Source organism: Heloderma suspectum, chromosome 3, assembly GCF_057233095.1.
Source record: "Heloderma suspectum isolate Gila_16-S chromosome 3, 16-S_ref, whole genome shotgun sequence".
NCBI classification, from domain to species: Eukaryota; Metazoa; Chordata; class Lepidosauria; order Squamata; family Helodermatidae; genus Heloderma; species Heloderma suspectum.
Genome location: NC_139460.1, coordinates 243,487,994 through 243,505,795, shown reverse-complemented (window position 1 = coordinate 243,505,795; position 17,802 = coordinate 243,487,994). Strand labels below are relative to the sequence as shown.

General features: G+C 41.2%; 1 protein-coding gene across 5 annotated transcripts in view; it reads right to left on the bottom strand.

Annotated features, from left to right (window-relative positions):
* Positions 1–438: 438 nt before the first annotated feature.
* The window catches only part of TIAL1 (TIA1 cytotoxic granule associated RNA binding protein like 1), a 42,572-nt gene continuing 25,208 nt past the window's right edge, over positions 439–17,802 (bottom strand). For 4 of the 5 annotated variants that reach the window (XM_084846078.1, XM_084846079.1, XM_084846075.1 and 1 more), the window contains 6 exons: positions 9,666–9,761; positions 9,497–9,581; positions 6,424–6,547; positions 6,081–6,220; positions 2,043–2,134; positions 439–1,662 (listed from right to left, as the gene is read on the bottom strand). In XM_084846078.1, coding sequence (XP_084702204.1) covers positions 1,610–1,662; positions 2,043–2,134; positions 6,081–6,220; positions 6,424–6,547; positions 9,497–9,581; positions 9,666–9,761 — 590 coding nt within the window. In that variant the 3' untranslated portion in view covers positions 439–1,609. Of the gene's footprint in view, positions 1,663–1,736; positions 2,135–6,080; positions 6,221–6,423; positions 6,548–9,496; positions 9,582–9,665; positions 9,762–17,802 lie in introns of those variants that run through there. The other variant, XM_084846077.1, reaches the window with a different exon arrangement.

Genomic DNA, 17,802 nt, shown 5'->3' with positions numbered 1-17,802 from the left:
TATCTTTAGCAGGAGTGACAATATCCAGTATTAGTGAAGGCTTCACTATAACGTTCATAATTGCTTTTCTATTGTCCTACCCTTAAAAGTCAATTTAGAAATTCAGAACTCCTAAAAAATATTTCAGTTACAGCACAGAAGCATTTGAAGCAGCAGAGAAAGCGGCTCCTAAAAATACTGACAGCTCTGCAATCACTTCAGAGGTGGCACCTGCTAGAATTGCAAAAACTCTCCCGTCCAGTGCTGTCCAAGAAGTGATATTAGTTTGGCCAAGAGAAAGAATAGTGACCTTCTCAAGCAGTGAACACATGAAGCCTTTTTCAAACTGTGCTAGATCTGTAATACAAGATTCTTGTTATAGCAAATTATTACTCAACATTAAAATTTATATTAACAAACCAAACATACAGGCTTCCCCATAACCGGAGTCCACCAAAATTCAAGTGTATTTTTTTATTAATGTAACAGACTATTCAGCCCAGTGGATAGCTTCAGTGTGTTCAAATTCAGAGATGAAACATCTGCACCACCTAGCTGTCATAGGTAACACACACAGTTCTTGTATCTATCTTACATTCATTTTCAACTTCAAATTTATTGAGGCAGTTGTGTCAGTGTATCCATAAAGTAAGTGAGAAATAACCCAAGTATACCATTTGAACAACTTCATGATTTATCCCAATAATACTCAGTGCACAAACAACCCAGCCTCTGTACAGGTTTGTCACATGCAAGCCACCTCAAAATACAAAAAACCCCAAATATTTTAACTAAAAATAAGCCACAACTCAGTATACTTGTTTCAACTGCGTTTTTGTTAACCAAATGGCACGTTGAGGAATTTCTAAAATAAGTATTTCAACAATCTGGTTAAAAAAATTCTTGAGCTAAATATTTCTAGACTTAAAAAACATCCCAAGATTTTTTTTTTTGAACACTCAAGATACTATACAACTTATAGGAACCTTCAAGTAGGTATACAAGGTTGTCAACCAAAATATTTACATACTGAGTAACATAAAACAAATAATTCCAATTTATAGTGACAACATGAATTGAAGATTTATGAATTTAAAATTAAGGCTCTTTGTATAGTAATTTTTCACTTTACATAGTAGCCAACTTTGGAAGTGTCAGTCTTGCACATTCTTGTCAATCTACTGCAAACAGAGCAGCAGAGTATATTAAGTATTACTTTGAATAACTACATTGCTACTTCTATGTCTGAGCATGCTTTTGTAACATCGCAGTTAGGTACAAACTTATGTAAAGAACAAGTATGACTGCCTAAGCACCATACTCTAAAAATGCTTCCCAAAATTAAATGCAGTGTTGCATTTCAAGCAAACTAGATTTGAACAATTTTAATATGCTCCTGAATGTGGATAACAAGTGTTTGCTCAAGTATTGCAGACAGCACTGTTTTTCAGCAAAGACTGAATCATTTATACCAGGCTTCAGTTTCTTCAAAACATATAGAAAAATTAATGTTAAAAACGCTATTTCCATGAGTATGTCTTCTGAATGATGGCTTTGTGGTTACTGAAGAAAACACTGTCTTCTTTTGATGTAATGTTTGGTCCACAGCCAAAACGTCAGGATTTAATGTTCAACTAAAAGCATCTTTAATGTCATTTTTCTTAAAATCTGTGATGTAAAACACTGAAGACAAAAAAAATGGAATGGTAATCTAAGAATCAGATTGTTAAACATTTCTTCCTAACATACCAAAATTTGAAGTCAGAATCATCTTTATTGACTTTATTTTAAATTTTGTACATAAAGAAAACATGTTCATATCCATCATGAACACACAACTTAAAAAGGCATAACTAGAAGACATTTGTGTCCTTCACCAAAGCAAACGCTGTGCTAAAGGTTCCAAACATTTTCAATTTTCAAAATAAATATTCTCTTTTCCTCCCCACCCCCGCCAATGTCTATATTCCAGTCTTCAGAATAATCACTGGAAATTGAAACCTATCTTCAAATCACACTTCTAAACAGAGTCCCAGCTCACTGTGTTTGGTAACTTGCCATACCATATCCAGCCTGATTAGGTATTACAGGAGCAGCTTGTCCCTGGGCAGGCTGAGCACCAAATCCACTCATCCAGGCTGCAGATGGTGTTTGACTTTATTTTAAGAGAAAAAAGAGAAGAAGAATGAGTTATTTGTTCGGGCAACTAAATAACTAGCCATCTTCTGATAAGGACACTTCCCCCTCCATACAGAGGGAAGGTATTATAGATATCAGTCTTTTTCCCAAATATAAAGAGTGAAAAATTCTATTCATATGCAGCTTGCAATTCCTTCAGTTTAGTCGTTCTATTCCCACAGCTATCTATAAGAAGGTAATTAATACTGTAGCACATACAAGTTCACCCTGCATGCAGTTCTCAGTCTCAGTTCTAGCTACAAGAGCATTAGGAGAAAAACTAATGCATCTGTGAGCTTGATGGATATCCAGATATTTTTTTTAAAACACTTTAAACCCACCTTTCATGGTAGCTCCCTTCACAAGATGGTTTACAGACCTAGGGTGCAATCCTATGGCTGCTAGTCAGTGGCTAGACGGCCATAGGAAAGGTCAGTTTCCGGGGAACTGACCTCAGAGCCCGCACTCCGAGGTCAGTTCCCTGAGAACCAACCTCTACCCCCTCCTGCACTGCTTTGTAGGCAGCGCGGACTGGCTCCACGCTCATAAGAGGAGCACAGAGCAGCAAAAACGAGGCATTCCTGGGGGCAGGCCAGGGTGGGGAGGGCAGACATGCTGTTCTGATGCTTCCTAGCCTTCCCCCCGCTCCGACTTCCCGTGGCTAGACAGCTGAAATCGGCTGTCTATCTGTGAATGCAGGGTGGCTGAAGTGCGGAGGGGACAATCCCTTCCATGCTGCTTCTGACCTGCATTGGATTGGCGATTGCCTCCGAGTTTGGAGGCAGCCGCCTATCCTGATAGGATTGCACCCTTAAATCTCATAATCAGGTAATATACTAGAATTCCAACATATTAATACATTAAAATATAATAGCAACAGATAAAATAATTTACTAAAGCACAGTGCCAAAAAATTACCCAAACATAAACTAGAATACAAAAAGTCTTTAAGGCTCTCCTAAAGAAAAGCAAAGAAGAAGTCATATGTACTTTCCTGGGGCAGGTATTCCTAAGATGTGGGGCCAAAGAAAAGTCCTTGTCCCTACTGCACACTAATTTGACAGCTCTCACCAATGGGCCAGAGTAGGGCTTCAGATGCTGATCTTAAAAGTTCAGGCAGGTTCACATGGGTGCAGGTGACCCTTTAGATAATCTGTTCCCATACTGTTTGGGGCCTTTTAAATGTTAATACCAGCACCTTACATTTGGCCTGGAAATAAACAATATAACTGGCACAGAACAGCTGTAATGTGATCTGAATGTCTAGCTCCTACAAGTGTTCTAGCTGCTGCACTGTGCACCAGTTGAATTTACAGTCCTTAAGGGTACCCCACATAAAGTGCACTGCAGTAATGGATGCAACCAAAGCATGTTTCACTGAGGCAAGATTTGCTTTTCCTAGATAAGGCCACATCTGGCAAACCAGTCAAAGCTGGTAAAAAGCACTCCTGTCCACCAACACCACCTGTGCTTTCACAGATAATGCAAAGTCCAGGAGTACCCCAACTGCATGCCTGGCCCTTTAGGGGGAGTGAAGCCCTGTCCAGAACCAGATGCACACCTTCATCCAGATCAGGAGTTTTCCTGACCCACACTTCTATCTTGTCTGAATATGCTTGTTTGCACTCATCTCCCCCAACACTCTGTTCTAGATTTCACTGCATCCTTGGGATTAGAAGATGGAAAAGAGAAGCAGAGCTGTGTGTCATCAGCATACTGATAACACTTCAGTCTAAATTTGCTGACTTTGCTGAGTGATTTCATGCCTATGTTGAAAAGTATGGAGGACAAGGACAAGGTTCAAGAACCTTGAAGCATCCCATTGGCGAAGAGACTGAATAGAACCTCCCAGAATAATCTTCTGGGCCTTTCCCTCCAAGTAAGATTAGAGACACTGCAACACCATGCCTTCAACTCCCATCCCAGAGAGGAAGTCCAGGACTCCCTTGGACAATAATACTGAAAGCCACTGGGAGGTTCAGGAAAACCAGGAGGGCCATACTCTCCCAACTGATTCCCCAGTGTAAATCATCTGCCAAGACAACCAAGACAGTTTCTATCCCAAACCCAGGCCAGAAACAAGACTGGGATGGATTTAACTAACCAGTGTCCTCTTACGGTGGGGATCTTGGTAATTCCTTGGTATGTTTAACTAGGATAATATACCACAACAGCTGATTGTAATAAAGTTTAAGTTTAAATGTATTTAATATACCTGCATATACTTATACCTGATGCATATTTAATCAGTCTGAATCCATTTCATTAATTCAATGACAAAAAAGTTAAAGTTTCTCCTATGATATTGGAAAATAACACAATTCTTAGAGATGGACCATTTTTCTCCTAGAGACATATGTGTAACAGACTGGATATATTTCGTTAGGAATAGAGAAAGCCAGTAGCAATTGAACAGAAAACGGAAAAAACAAATTTCAAGATAAAAACTGTTTTCTGGGAAGGGTTTATTTTGGTCACATCATTAGCTATAAAGGATTGTCTATAGTTATTCCTCTCCATTTACATCCGTTCTAGTTTTAACCACAACAGAAACAGAAAATATTATCTGTAAAATGGAAATTATCCCCTTGTAATCCTTTTATCACAGCATAAATATCCATGAAGTTATATATCTTAACTTACTTAATACAAAAAATATTGGTTATGTAGAAAAGTAATGTCCCATTTTCTCCTCCCTCCACTTCACACAATTTGTTGGGAATAATAATTAAAATTAGCGTGACGTGGTGGATCAGGTATCTACTCGAGTTCAAATCCCGACACCTCATTCTCTCTCTCCCTCCTATCCGATCCCAGAGTCGTCGTGATTGTAAGAAATAAAAATGTGATAACTGCCATTTACACCACCCTGACCTTTCAAGTAAGGGTGGAATAAAAATGCAAAAATTATTCATTGCAATAATTTTAGTTTTATGACAATACAATCCATAAATAGCTAGCTAATCTTACAGAGCTGTTTAGGTGTTCCTGCTTTGCAATTAACTTTTCATCACTTTCATCTTTTATTCTATGGGAAGTCACCTTAACATTCTGAAATACTGTGCAGATCTAAAAATAATATGTCATTCATACAAGACATCTTACACTATGACTAAATTCAGACCTGATGTTTGTTGGTTGCCAATCCAATAAACAGCTTATGCACTCTCCTCTCCTGGTTCATAGGCAAACTATAGTTAGAGCAAACCAAAGTTCACTGCATATGCATACAATGGCAAAACAAGTTTCCCTGAGTAACCTGCTTTTTTGTGTGAAACTGCAGAGGGAGGGTATGTACAAGCCCAAGGCTCACTGCTGCTCATTCACATAGCATGACAGTAGTTGGTCTTCAGTATTAACTTCAGCCTCCAAACATGTCATGAACAAGAGTGAAAATTACACTGGGCAGAATCTAACAGGGCACTTATGGCCCCGCCAAGTCTTCTCCACCCTGATCCACTTCTGCAAGTGGTGGGTCCTGCCGATTGCACTGCACAAGCGGGACCCACCATTTACGCAAGAGAGATTTAGCACTTCCTAGGGGAAGCCCCAAAACGAGTGGAAATGCTTGTTTCTGGAAGAAGGTAGGTCAGCGGAGCTCCCTAATGCAAGCTCCATTTCTGCTTGTTTAGGGTTGCTCCGGAAGTGCTACACTGCTTCTGCATAAGTGTTGGGGTTGCTTCCACATTGCAATCGGTGGGGTGGAAGAGAATTGGCAGAGGGGGAAGCGCTCTGTTGGATTCTGTCCACTGATATCAAGTCTGAGACACTAGTTAAACGACAGAAAATTAACTGTTCATCTTAACCAATAATATTTATTCCAAATAATAACTCCAAATAAGGCACAAAGAGTACAGATCAGAGTTTATAATCCTGGAGAACAGTGTATAGAAATAATAATCTGAGAGTAGGGAACTACTTACTCTACACCAAATCCCTGTTGATTCCATGCTTGTCCATACATTCCATAAGGTGGTACTTGCCATCCATTGGCCATGTACTGTCCATACTGCTGTGGATTTCCATACACTTGGCTCCACTGCCCCCACTGACTGTAATCCACCTAGGAGTTTAAACAGGATTAAGTTCTAGATAAACTGAAAGTGCTGAGCACTGACTAGAAAAGAAAAAAAATAGAAAAATGAACTCCTACATCTAAAAATAGTGCATTCACACCTTGATTCCTTGTACTGATTTCATTCACTTGGCCAAATGAATGCAGAGACTGAAGGAAATGCTACAGTAAATTGGTAATATGCCAATTACCTGTTGGAAGTTTTTAGTCATATCTGGCGATTCTTTACCCCAATAGCATTTAACAACGTGTCCTTCAATTGTAGTTCCATTGACTGAAACAATGGCATGTGCTGCACTTTCATGAGTTGAAAACCTGAAACAAAACATGAATATAAAAAGAAATGTTACCACCGAATGTATAGTTCAAGGCCCTCGAGCGTTACTCCCAAACGAATGGTGCAATTAACATATCACTGTCTATAGTTGGCTACAAGAAAGTGAGGAGAGAGCACAAAGACAAAATAAGATTACAAGCAACTGTCTCCAAACATGATATTCTTAATATAGCATCAATATACATGGTACTTTATAGTAGCACAGATAGACAAGACTCTCTCCTAAGGAGCTTAAATTTCGACAGTGGAGGAGACAACGGGTGAGTTCACATATCATGCTAAGCCACGCTGCAAATAAAAAATGGTGGGTTGGCTGTTCACTAAACAACCCACAGTATGCCTGACAGACAAATCAGGCTTGCCATGGCTTGTTCTCCTCCTCCTCCCTCCTCAGTCCTCCAGCCAGCTCCAGCACGTATCTCAGCTGCCTTTGTGGCAGAACCCACCTTGTTTCCTCCCCACTCCAATCGCTACCCCTTTTCATTTGCCACCTTTGAAAAAATCACTTTTCAGTGCTTCGGGAGTATACAGATGTGTTCATAATTCCAACCCCCTTTCTTTCGCAAGTGTGCACTTTCGCTTGTCCAATATCTCCAGCTTGGCAATGTAATCTTCTTGCTTTTAAGTGTTGAATTAAACTTCTCAGTCTCCTCCACCTTTTAAACATTTCCCCGAGTCTCCAGCTAGTCCAGAAATGGGAGTTATTAACCCCCGCTTTTCACGGCTCCTTTTCGGAGCAATTACTGCTGGAGTTACTGCACTGCGCAAATCTCCCTGACAGTTATTTTAAAAACCCTGAGAAGGCGGCAGCATTGGACAGAGTGAATGGGGGGGCCCCATGGAGGTGTGTGTGTATGTGTACTGCTAATGGGTACCCCATTTGCTCCGCCCTGGTCAGCCACCCTCTAAGTGGTTTTTGCAACTGTCAAGAATATTTGCACAAGTTTAAAGGCTGGGAAGTACATGGAGGGAAAAATTGTGCACCTGCAGTAACTGCACTACTATTATTTCTCCCCTGGCCCTTTGCACCCCTGTGCAAATTAACCTATATGCAGCCTTGCCTTGTCAATTTCTTTGTATGTTACCTACTCCACTTCACCACTCCCTTTGACAGCTGAAATTGATAAGGACACTGATAAGGCAAGACCACACCTATCAGACAGGCAAAAGTGCGCTCTTGAGCACTTAAGAAAACGGAAAATAATAATAAATTACAAACACATTTGCACACTCCTGAAGCACCGTTTTTTGTTTTTGCTTTTTTAAAGGTGGAGAACAAGTGACGGTCCCTCCAAAGTGCTGTTTGAGCATTGGTGGAGGGGCACACACCGGTGAGGAGGGCTGGAGGCAACACTGGTGAGATTGCAAAGGGTGGCATGGGCTTTTTTGCCGCTCTTGCCAAGCAGCTCCATAGCAGATTCTGGCAACCCACACTACAATTGCTCTCCCAGGTTTGGACAACACAACAAAGCATTATCAGTATGAACAACTCTACAACAAGCCACAGGTTCTCAAGAGTGGCTTGTTTGGAAAAATCAAGCCACTCTGTGGAAAATGAGCTACGTTCACACAACACAACAATCCACCGCTGCTGGCTGCCCATGCTGGATTGTCATGTTGTGTGAACCCAGTCAATAGCCACACTTTACAGCTCTAGTGGATTGGAAGCTCTACCTCTCATTCAAATCTTCACCAAGGTTGGCCGTAGAGTCCCTGTCCAAATGTCTGGAGACGGTGAGTGGCTGGATGGGGAGGAATAGACTAAAGCTGAACCCTGACAAGACCGAGGTACTTTTGGTGAGAGACAAGAGGAGGCTAGGGGATGTTGACCTGGTGTTGAATGGGGTACGGCTACCCTTGAAAGACCAGGTCCGCAGCCTGGGGGTCATTTTGGACTCCCAGCTGTCCATGGAGGCTCAGGTGTCAGCTGTGAGCCGGACAGCGCTGTATCAACTCCATCTGATACGGTGGCTGCGCCCCTTCCTTCCCGACCATCTGCTCCCATCGGTAGTACATGCCCTGGTCTCCTCTCGTTTAGACTACTGTAATGCGCTCTACGTGGGGTTACCCTTGAAGACGGTTCAGAAGCTGCAGCTGGTACAGAATGCGGCGGCTCGCCTGATTAAAGGCAGCCACCGGCGAGATTACATCAATCCAGTGCTGAAGGAGTTGCACTGGTTACCAGTTGTTTTCCGGGCCAAATTCAAGGTGTTGGTTTTGACCTTTAAAACCCTATATGGTTCCGGCCCAGCCTATCTTAAGGAGCGCCTCCAGCAGCACCAGACAGGCCGCTTAACAAGATCAGCCTCGGATGGCCTTCTCTCTGTCCCATCAGCCAGGACAGCTAGACTGGTGGGGACGAGGGAGAGGGCCTTCTCTGTGGTGGCCACCACTCTGTGGAACTCCCTCCCTAGGAAACTCCGTCATGCCCCCTCTTTAATGAGCTTCCGTCGTGCATTAAAAACGTGGTTGTTCAGGCAGGCATTTGGGGTGGGTTAGGGTATTTTAGAAAATGTTTTTATTGTAGAATTTTATTGTTTTATTGTATGTTGTACATTGCCCAGAGTGGCTGGGTGACCAGCCAGATGGGCGATTAATAAATTAAATAATAAATAAATAAATGCGATCATCCAGTGAGCATAGGTAGAGCCTGAATCCTCAACCTTGAGGGATGTAATTTAGTAGTTTAATCTTCAAAACCCTCTAGCACAGATGTGTTAAACACCATAGGAAAAGGTTCTACCCACATAATTCAATGTTATATCATTTCTTTTTGACTATTTCTAAATGCATCTCCATATCTTCTTATAAGGGCTCAATTTTTCCTGTTCTTTAAGTATAGTAGGTTTCAAATACTATTTTCCATATTTTATTCTGTAAATATTTTACTATATTAAGGTCCAAATGAGTAATAATAATTGTCCTACCTCACAAATGAATAGCCTTTTCCTGGAAAAGCTCTTGTTTCCATAATTTGTCCAAAAGGTGAAAATGTCTGTCTCATCAACTGATCTAAAAGTAGTAACATTTTCTGTTAGTCATGTTTGTGCTCAATCGCTTCACTAAGAATTTCACAAGCATAAATATGATTCCTACCTGTTAATCCAGAGGCAATGCCTCCACAGTAGACTGTACAGTTTTTGGGGCTTGACTGATTTACTACATCTTCAAATCTTAGTTGTTTTGTACTGTCTGCAAAACAAAACACTTTCAACAACTGTTTTTCAGTTATTTACCATTGTATAACAAGTTTGAGAAGAGTCACACTATTCTAACATTTATCATCAGTGCCAACGTTGGAATCAGGAAATTTTAGAATGCTAGCATTTATTTAAATGGAGACTAGTCTAGTGTAGTATGTAAGTGTGCAAACTCTGAGGTGGAAAGTCCCTGGATTCAACTCTGTCTTAAGCCATATAATCATCATGTGGCCTTCAGAAAGCGAGTCCCTTTGTCCCCCATAAGCAATATCATAATACTGTAAGGTCTAGTTTTGTTCACCCATGAAATTTAACTACAGACCTCTCCTTATCTTATTAGTTTGCTCACCAAATTCTGTAACATCAACAGTCCAATTCTATGTACATTTACTCAAAAAACAAGTCCTACTGAGTTCAGTGGGATTGTGCTGTAAGAGTAATATATTATTCAATCATTAAAAAAACCCTGCCAGTTTAAAAGACCAGACAATAAGGCTATCTCATGTTGGTCCAAACTCCACAAAGCCAGGAAATTCAAAGCTAAGGCTGATGCATTATCTGACATACCCCATGATCAGTCATGATGTTGTGCAATGTCACACATTGTGCTTGCTTACAACTTGCCTTCCATGCACTGCACTTTTCCTGGGTCATTCAGTCCCAAATCCAGATTGGGAGGATGGATTGCCTGGGACCAGCAAAGATGCTCCCTGTTGTCCTGGTCCTGTATTGCCTTATGAAGCATCTGAGCCTTACTGTATTGCTAGAGGAATCCTACTGTGAGTTGTAAGGCAAGTTGTAAGCAAGCACAATGTGTGACATTGCACAACATCATGACTGATCATGGGGCATGTCAGATAATGCATCAGCCTTAGCTTCCAATTTCCTGGCTTTGTGGAGTTTGGACCAACATGAAATAGTCTTATTGTCTGTTCTTTTAAACTAGTAGGTTTTTTGATGATTGAACTTCCTTGTTGTTTGAAAAGCAAATGTCTGTCTTTCTGTCTGTCTCTCTCTCTCTCTCACACACACACACACACACACACACACCTCTCTCTCTCTCTCTCTGCAATCAGAGGTACAGTGGTTCTGAACACTGAGGTCCTATCTCTAATATGAATATAAGAAGAGCCATGCTGGATAAGACCAAAGATCTAGAATTCTGTTCACATGGTGGCCAGCCAGCTGCCCACGAGAAAGTCAGAAGCAGGACGTGAGTGAAACAGCACCCTCCTGCCCATGTTCTCCAGCAACTGGTATAGATAAGCATACTGACTCCGATACTGGAGATAGGTATAGCCATCATGACTAGTAGCCCTTGATACCCTTATCTTCCATGAATTTGTCCATTGCCCCTTTAAAGCCATCCAAATTGGTAGCCATCACTACTACTTGTGGCAGATGAGAAAGGGGGAAAAATGTCCCCTATCTGCTTTGTCCAACCATGCATACTTTTAAACACCACTATCGAACAGTGGAGGCCAGTGGCCAGTCTGAATGGTGGGACCGAGGGCAAGTCACCAGAGACATAGCCAAGGGGTCATGAGAGACATAGCCAAGAGCTCATGAGAGGAGGAGCCAAGGGGGATCAGTGGTCTTTGAATCCCCAATACATACCACAGAAGGAGAAAACTGAGGCACAAAACACACAAAGCAGGGAGTAGGGGTGGGAATCACATAACCACACAAACGTACTCCTTTGCATCCACATTCTCCTGTTCTAGCAATAACACCCATTTCACAGAGAATCAGGTCACTTTAAAAGGATGAATGGGAGCAGAGAGTCCATACAGCTATAACAATGATAACAATTAAAATCAGATGTGATACTCTCAGAGGCACATAGAAAATCAGCCTTTGGAATATAGGAACAAGTTCTGAAAGCCTCCTAACATCCATGCTTTTGTTCTGAAAGCATCCAAAATTCCATCACATAGCATCCACTAGAGCAGGCCTACTCAGAAGCAGCACAGTACAGATTTATTTATTTATTTCATTTCTGTAATGCTGAATAGCTGAAGCTCTCCAGATTATGTGTATCTTACTTGTAAGAAGTAAGGACTGGACTGCTTAGGAGAACGTACGTACAGGCATCCCTTTGTAATGATGATAATGATTATTATATCCCTTGGAAACCAGCAGGAACCCTTTGCAACTCCCCCCCAATCACACATACACAAAAATGCCCCAAACCATAACATTGATGATAATGATCATAATTAAAATGACACGTGATATTCTCAGAATCACACAGAAAAGCAGCCTTTGGAATACAGGAACATGTTCATACCCCTGCCTCACCATTCACCAATCCATGGTGTACAACTGTTTGCCGACCCTGATTAAAAATAATAGTACTCTGAGCATGTGTAGTTTTATACTTTAAACTCACTTAAATTATATCGCAATTATGACTGCAGAAATAAAGTGGAGTTTACTTCTGCTATCCTGATGCTGAACACATTTACTTCAGAATCAGGACAATTTTCTTGTAGAAAAAGATAATCTATTTCAAAAATAAAATATTTATTTTTAAAAAATTGTCCATTTGTATACTTTTGTAATTTTTTATCCTGTAAGTTCTACCCTTATAAGGTCTACCCTTAAAGGTGGCCTAAAAATCCTATTCCAGCAAGCTGTGCTGAGAGAGATGAGAGTGAGAAGCAGCACCATTCCTACTGAAAAGCTGGCTGGGGAAAGCTCAGAGTTATAGAACTTATTTCTGCCTAAATGTGCCTAGGATAACATCTTATTTTTTTCCCCTCATCCCTCCCTATTTTATTCCTTGTGTGTCATGTCTTTTTGGATTGTAAGCCTGCAGGCAGGAATTGTCTTCACTGTTTGAGTTCAACGTGCATGTGGTTTGTTAGCTTGACTTGTCCAAAGCCTCTACAGTATGTTTGATTTAATTATCTTCCTTTTGCGTTGTGTTCTTGTATGCGCCATGCAATGTGTAATGAGAAACAGCTACACCAAATGGCTTCTCCATCTTGGCTCTGTGTTTCCTCCTCCCTCCCAATCCCCTTTCCTTTTGTGTTATGTCTTTTAGAATGTAAGCCTGTGGACAGGAGCTATCTTATTTCCTATCTTTGTAAGTCACCTTGGGAGAGTTTTGAGCTAAAAGGCAGAATAAAATGCAATAAATAAATGGGCTTGCATACAATTTCAGCCTACATCTCTCACTCAAAAGCGGGTTTGAAAAAGTGACTGGCAGTGTGGAAGCTTCTGTGATAAAAATTAATGACAATTTCTGAGTGCATGGTACAGCATACTTCTGATTCTGTTGTACAAAGAATCCTGTGTAATTGGGAAGTTTGCACTTTTTTTTTTTGAATCTGCAGAAATTGCCCTGAGAAGATGTGAAATTACTGTCCTTATTCCTTATACAGTATTTTCCTGACTTAAAACCAGAAAGTTATGGATTGGGAGGCGGGGGGGGGGGGGGGACGACACTTTAAGAGTGTGTTGAATTATGTCTTGTAGCATTTTCCTATCCCCTCAGCCAAGTTGATTCCTTTCCTAATTATGCCTTGGAATACATTGAATGTGCCTTTTTTTTTTTAACAGCAGCTGTGTTGTCATTGTCATCAAACTATCAACCATAAGCCTAAGATCACTGTCTTGGTCAGTCATGAGCATACAAGTGAAGTTGGGATTCTCCCCCGCCCCGGCAATGCGCATCACTGTACACTTCCTTACATAGAACTGCATTTGCCATTTTGATGTCCGTTTTTTCACTATGGAGTGATCCTTCTGGAGCTCTTTGCAATCCCTCTTGGTTTTTAACTGCCCTAAGTAATTTGGTGTAATCAGCAAACTTGGCCACCTTGCTCCTTAGTCCTAGTTCCAGATAATTTTTTATTACTACTATTATTATTAAATTTGTTATTATGTTTATAAAAAGGTAAAGGTGTCCCCAACCAGTCATGTCCGACTCTAGGGTGCGGTGCTCATCTCCATTTCTAAGCCGAAGAGCCAGCGCCGTCCGAAGACGCTTCCGTGGTCATGTGGCCGGCATGACTGAACACCCAGGTGCACGGAACGCTGTTACCTTTCCCGCCGAGGCGGCACCTATTTATCTACTTGCAATTTCTTGCTTTCGAACTGCTAGGTTGGCAGAAATTATGTTTATATCCTGCCCTTTTTTCCTCTTTCAAGTAACCCAAGGCAGCTTTCATGGGCATCCTCCTCCTCCATTTCATCCTCACAACAACCGTGTGAGGTAGGTTAGGCTCAGAGACAGTGAGTGACCCAAAGCCACCCAGTGAGTTTCTACGGCCGAGTGGGGACAAGAACTCAGATTTCCCAGGTTCCAGTCCAATGCTCTTAACCACTACACCACACTGTCTTTATGAACAAGTTGAAAAACTTTGGTCCCAATACAGATCGCTGCTATCTAAAAGTTCAATACGTTTGAAAATATATTTTAAAACTTAAGCAGGAAAACAGTGAATAGCCTTTTAAGTTGTTAAACAAATGAAATCATGCCACACAAGAAGTCTTAAGATATGAATGGTTTATAAAGAAAATTAAATGCAGAAGAACATCATATACAGAAGTAAAATGTGAATCATGCAATGATTACAAAGAAAATACATGTGTACGCTCTGCAACATAAACTATAATTTAACTCTTGCTAAGGCCTATTAAAAAATGCTAGTAGGCCCACTAGGCCCAATGTTATTAGGCCCCAAACAATGTTAGTAGGCCCAAGTAAGCCCAGCAGCAGTTTCAATTGTACTCAGCTGTACATAAACGTCCGCCAATCCAAACTAGTTAAATGCAGTGTTTGAAGCTTTCAGCTATATAGCAGAATGGTCCAAACTTTTAGAGAACAGGAAGAGAGTGAGGGCAGGGGAGATTAAAAGGAATCTATAGCTACCTCTGCAGATCCCAGGCAGAGATCTGAAGACCAGGCTTTTGTGGACTCAGGGGAAGGTTGAAAGAGACCTCTCCTAGAATCCAGAGTGTAGAACCCAGCAAAGTCCAGGTAGAGAAAATTAATCCAGGTAGAGAGTGAAGACAATATTTTAAATTGAAAAGTGTGTTCACCAGTGAGCGAAATAAAATAGCAGGCAAAAACTACACCAAGCTGTTCAGGCGCCAAGTGCCTCGCTCAGAGAAACTGGCTTGGGGAAAGACAGCCTAAAATAGTCTCAGAGCCAAGAGAAAACATGTTCAAAAAGAGAAGAGAGGACTCTTCTTCTCCCAAAAGGGAGGCAAGCACCAAAAAAGCTCTCAAAACAAATCAAAATCTGCTAATCTAGTTCAGAGTTAAGCAAAAGCTAAAAATCAAGCAAGCCAGGTTGGAACAAATGTGGTTCTTGTCTTTTTCACAGGGCGCTGTTGCTTTCTTTAATCCTCTGACAGCCCTCAATTTTCTGCTTTTTGATTGGCTCTTTTCTGTAGCGGCTAACAGAAAAATTTGGTTCTGAGTGAGACTGGGAGGGGCAGAAACCTGCAAGGACAGTTTCTCATTGTTTTAGGCAGCTGATGTTACTCTAGGCATTATTGGGGTACATGGGAGCACTTTGGACTCCTGGAGCTGCTAGCTGCAGGGAGTAACAAATGTAACCTTTTCTCATACTGCTCCATTGTTCCATGGCTTGACCGCAGTTTTGTCAGCACGACTGCCTGCTTCTCAAACTCCAGGCAGCAAAACTTTCTGCACTCAAGGAAAGACAGAAGCAAAGTTTCACTCCCATTCCATGCCATAACTTCCTTCTCAGGCCTCTCTTCCCAGCACTTGAATCCAGAAAGGTAGCTTAGTAACACAAACGGTAAAGGGGAAAGGAAGAAGGGAATGGCTGGGAGTGCAGACCAGTAAACAGAAGCAGGGTCTGGTCATGCTGAGGGGATTGCTTGTCTGCATGTACACACGTGTACACACACACACGTGTACACACACACACACACACACGATCCAGAAACTCAGTTAGCTGCTGCTGCTTTTTCTCTACATGGCAGTTATTCCCCCGCCCCCGCAACATTCCGAGTGCCAGCTTATGAATCTCAAACGGATTCATGATACCAATAAAAATTATTTAAAAAATAAGTACATTTAATTTAAAAAAAAGAAATTCCATTCCACCAACTACAATAGAAAGGGTATAGGAAAACATATATGGTTTTCATCTATAGCTTCTTGCTTTGGGGCAAATGATGGACACAAATGGCCGCCAATACATGTTTTCAGTGCCAAAACAGCGTGACCGAGCATGTATTTTATTTTTTCTGTTAACTTTCCTTTCTCCCTCAGTCTTAACAAATCTTCCTCAATTTTTCAGGTTATGTAAAATAGTCATTTCTGTTTGGCACGTGCGATTTCCAGGAAGACTGGTGAAACCCTTTCGATTTTATTAAGGTTAGAATAACCCACCCCCCTGATTTTCATTTAACATGGCAGAAACCTTTTTTGACTAATCGCCTTATCTACCATGGAGGCATAACTGTGCCTCCAATAATTGTTGTTGTCTATTCGCTCAGTCGCTTCCAACTCTTTGTGACTTCATGGACCAGCCCATGCCAGAGCTTCCTGTCGGCTGTCGCCACCCCCAACTCCCCCAAGGTCGAGTCTGTCACCTCCAGAATATCATCCATCCATCTGCCTCCAATAATACAGTTTTTAAAATCTATATTTGATGAAGTAGCCAACGCAGCTCTCAACTAAGGCTTTAATATATATAACAATGTAGAACATATTGTGGCATCTCTTCAGTTACTTATGTGACACAGTGGATAATAATGTCTGATATTCTGAAAGTGTCCCCGGGTTACCACAGATTTGACTGACTGGAAGGAGAGCAAAATATATGCTTGCTTCAAGCTAAAGATATTCAGTTCCAACAGATACTTTCTTCAGACATTACTTCAAAAAAAGAAAGAAAGATTATGACTAGACTTGCTTCTGGATTTTCTTGACACTCAGTGACCTGGTTTGCACAATTAAACACCCCACAGTTTGTTAACCATTGGTTGTATGGGAGCATGTAGGACTGAGCATGCTAGCTCCTGACTGTGACGTGTGAACCTGGAACCCTGGGTTGTTGAGGGAGAAACAACCCAAATTAGAAGCCATGGTTTGTTCTTGCCATCAGTAATCACTACACTTTTGTAGCAGTCTTTGGAACCCTAGCTAATTCTTACCAATAGCACTGTGTATTCTACATAAAGCAGAACAGATAATTTATTATCCTCGATTTCAACCAAAAAGATATAGTCCCCCTTCGGTATGGAAACCATATAGCATCTAGACTAGTGAATGGTGACAAGATGGGAGAAGATCCCTATTGATATGACTGAATGCTGATAAAAGTTTGACAAATGAGGCTTTCCACTTCTGCTTTGAACCAGCTTTCCTTGCCCTGTTCCTGAGTTATTTGATGTGACATCCGAACATGGAACTCTGGTTCGTTGAGAGACAAGCAACCCAGAGTTTTAACCCAACAAACCATGGGTTCAAACTCTGGGTTATTTGTCCCCAAAACCACAGAGTCCTGGGTTCAGACACTGCTTCAAACAACCCAGGAAGGTGGTCGTTCCTGGGTTGTTGATGAAAGCTGATTCAAAGTGGAAATGGTGCTCACAGCCCTGACAATCCAAGGCTTAAACAATCTATGGGTTGTCATTACGTGCAAACTGGGCCTATACAAATGCTAATTAATTAAACTTCACTCCCTCCATTGTGTGTATGTGTTCTTCACAACAGGTGAAGAACCCATCTTTACTCCTCTTTTTTTTCCTTAAGCTGGAGTTTTGCTAGTACACAATCCAAATCAAACTATTTTACAGTTATTGATTTGAATGTAAGAATTCAGAAGAGGTCTTTTCACTAAACTTTATCTTCCAACTATAAAGTTACAAACCATACAGTTATACAAACCACAAACTTTTGTATAATACTTACCTGGTAAGCACTCTGAACACTTTGGCTTATGACTCTGGCTTGTGAGGAGAGCAAGAAGCCTGATTTCCCAGTTTGGACATCATGCAAAACCAACCACGGATAGTGTGTGCCTGGCTTGTTTTGCCAC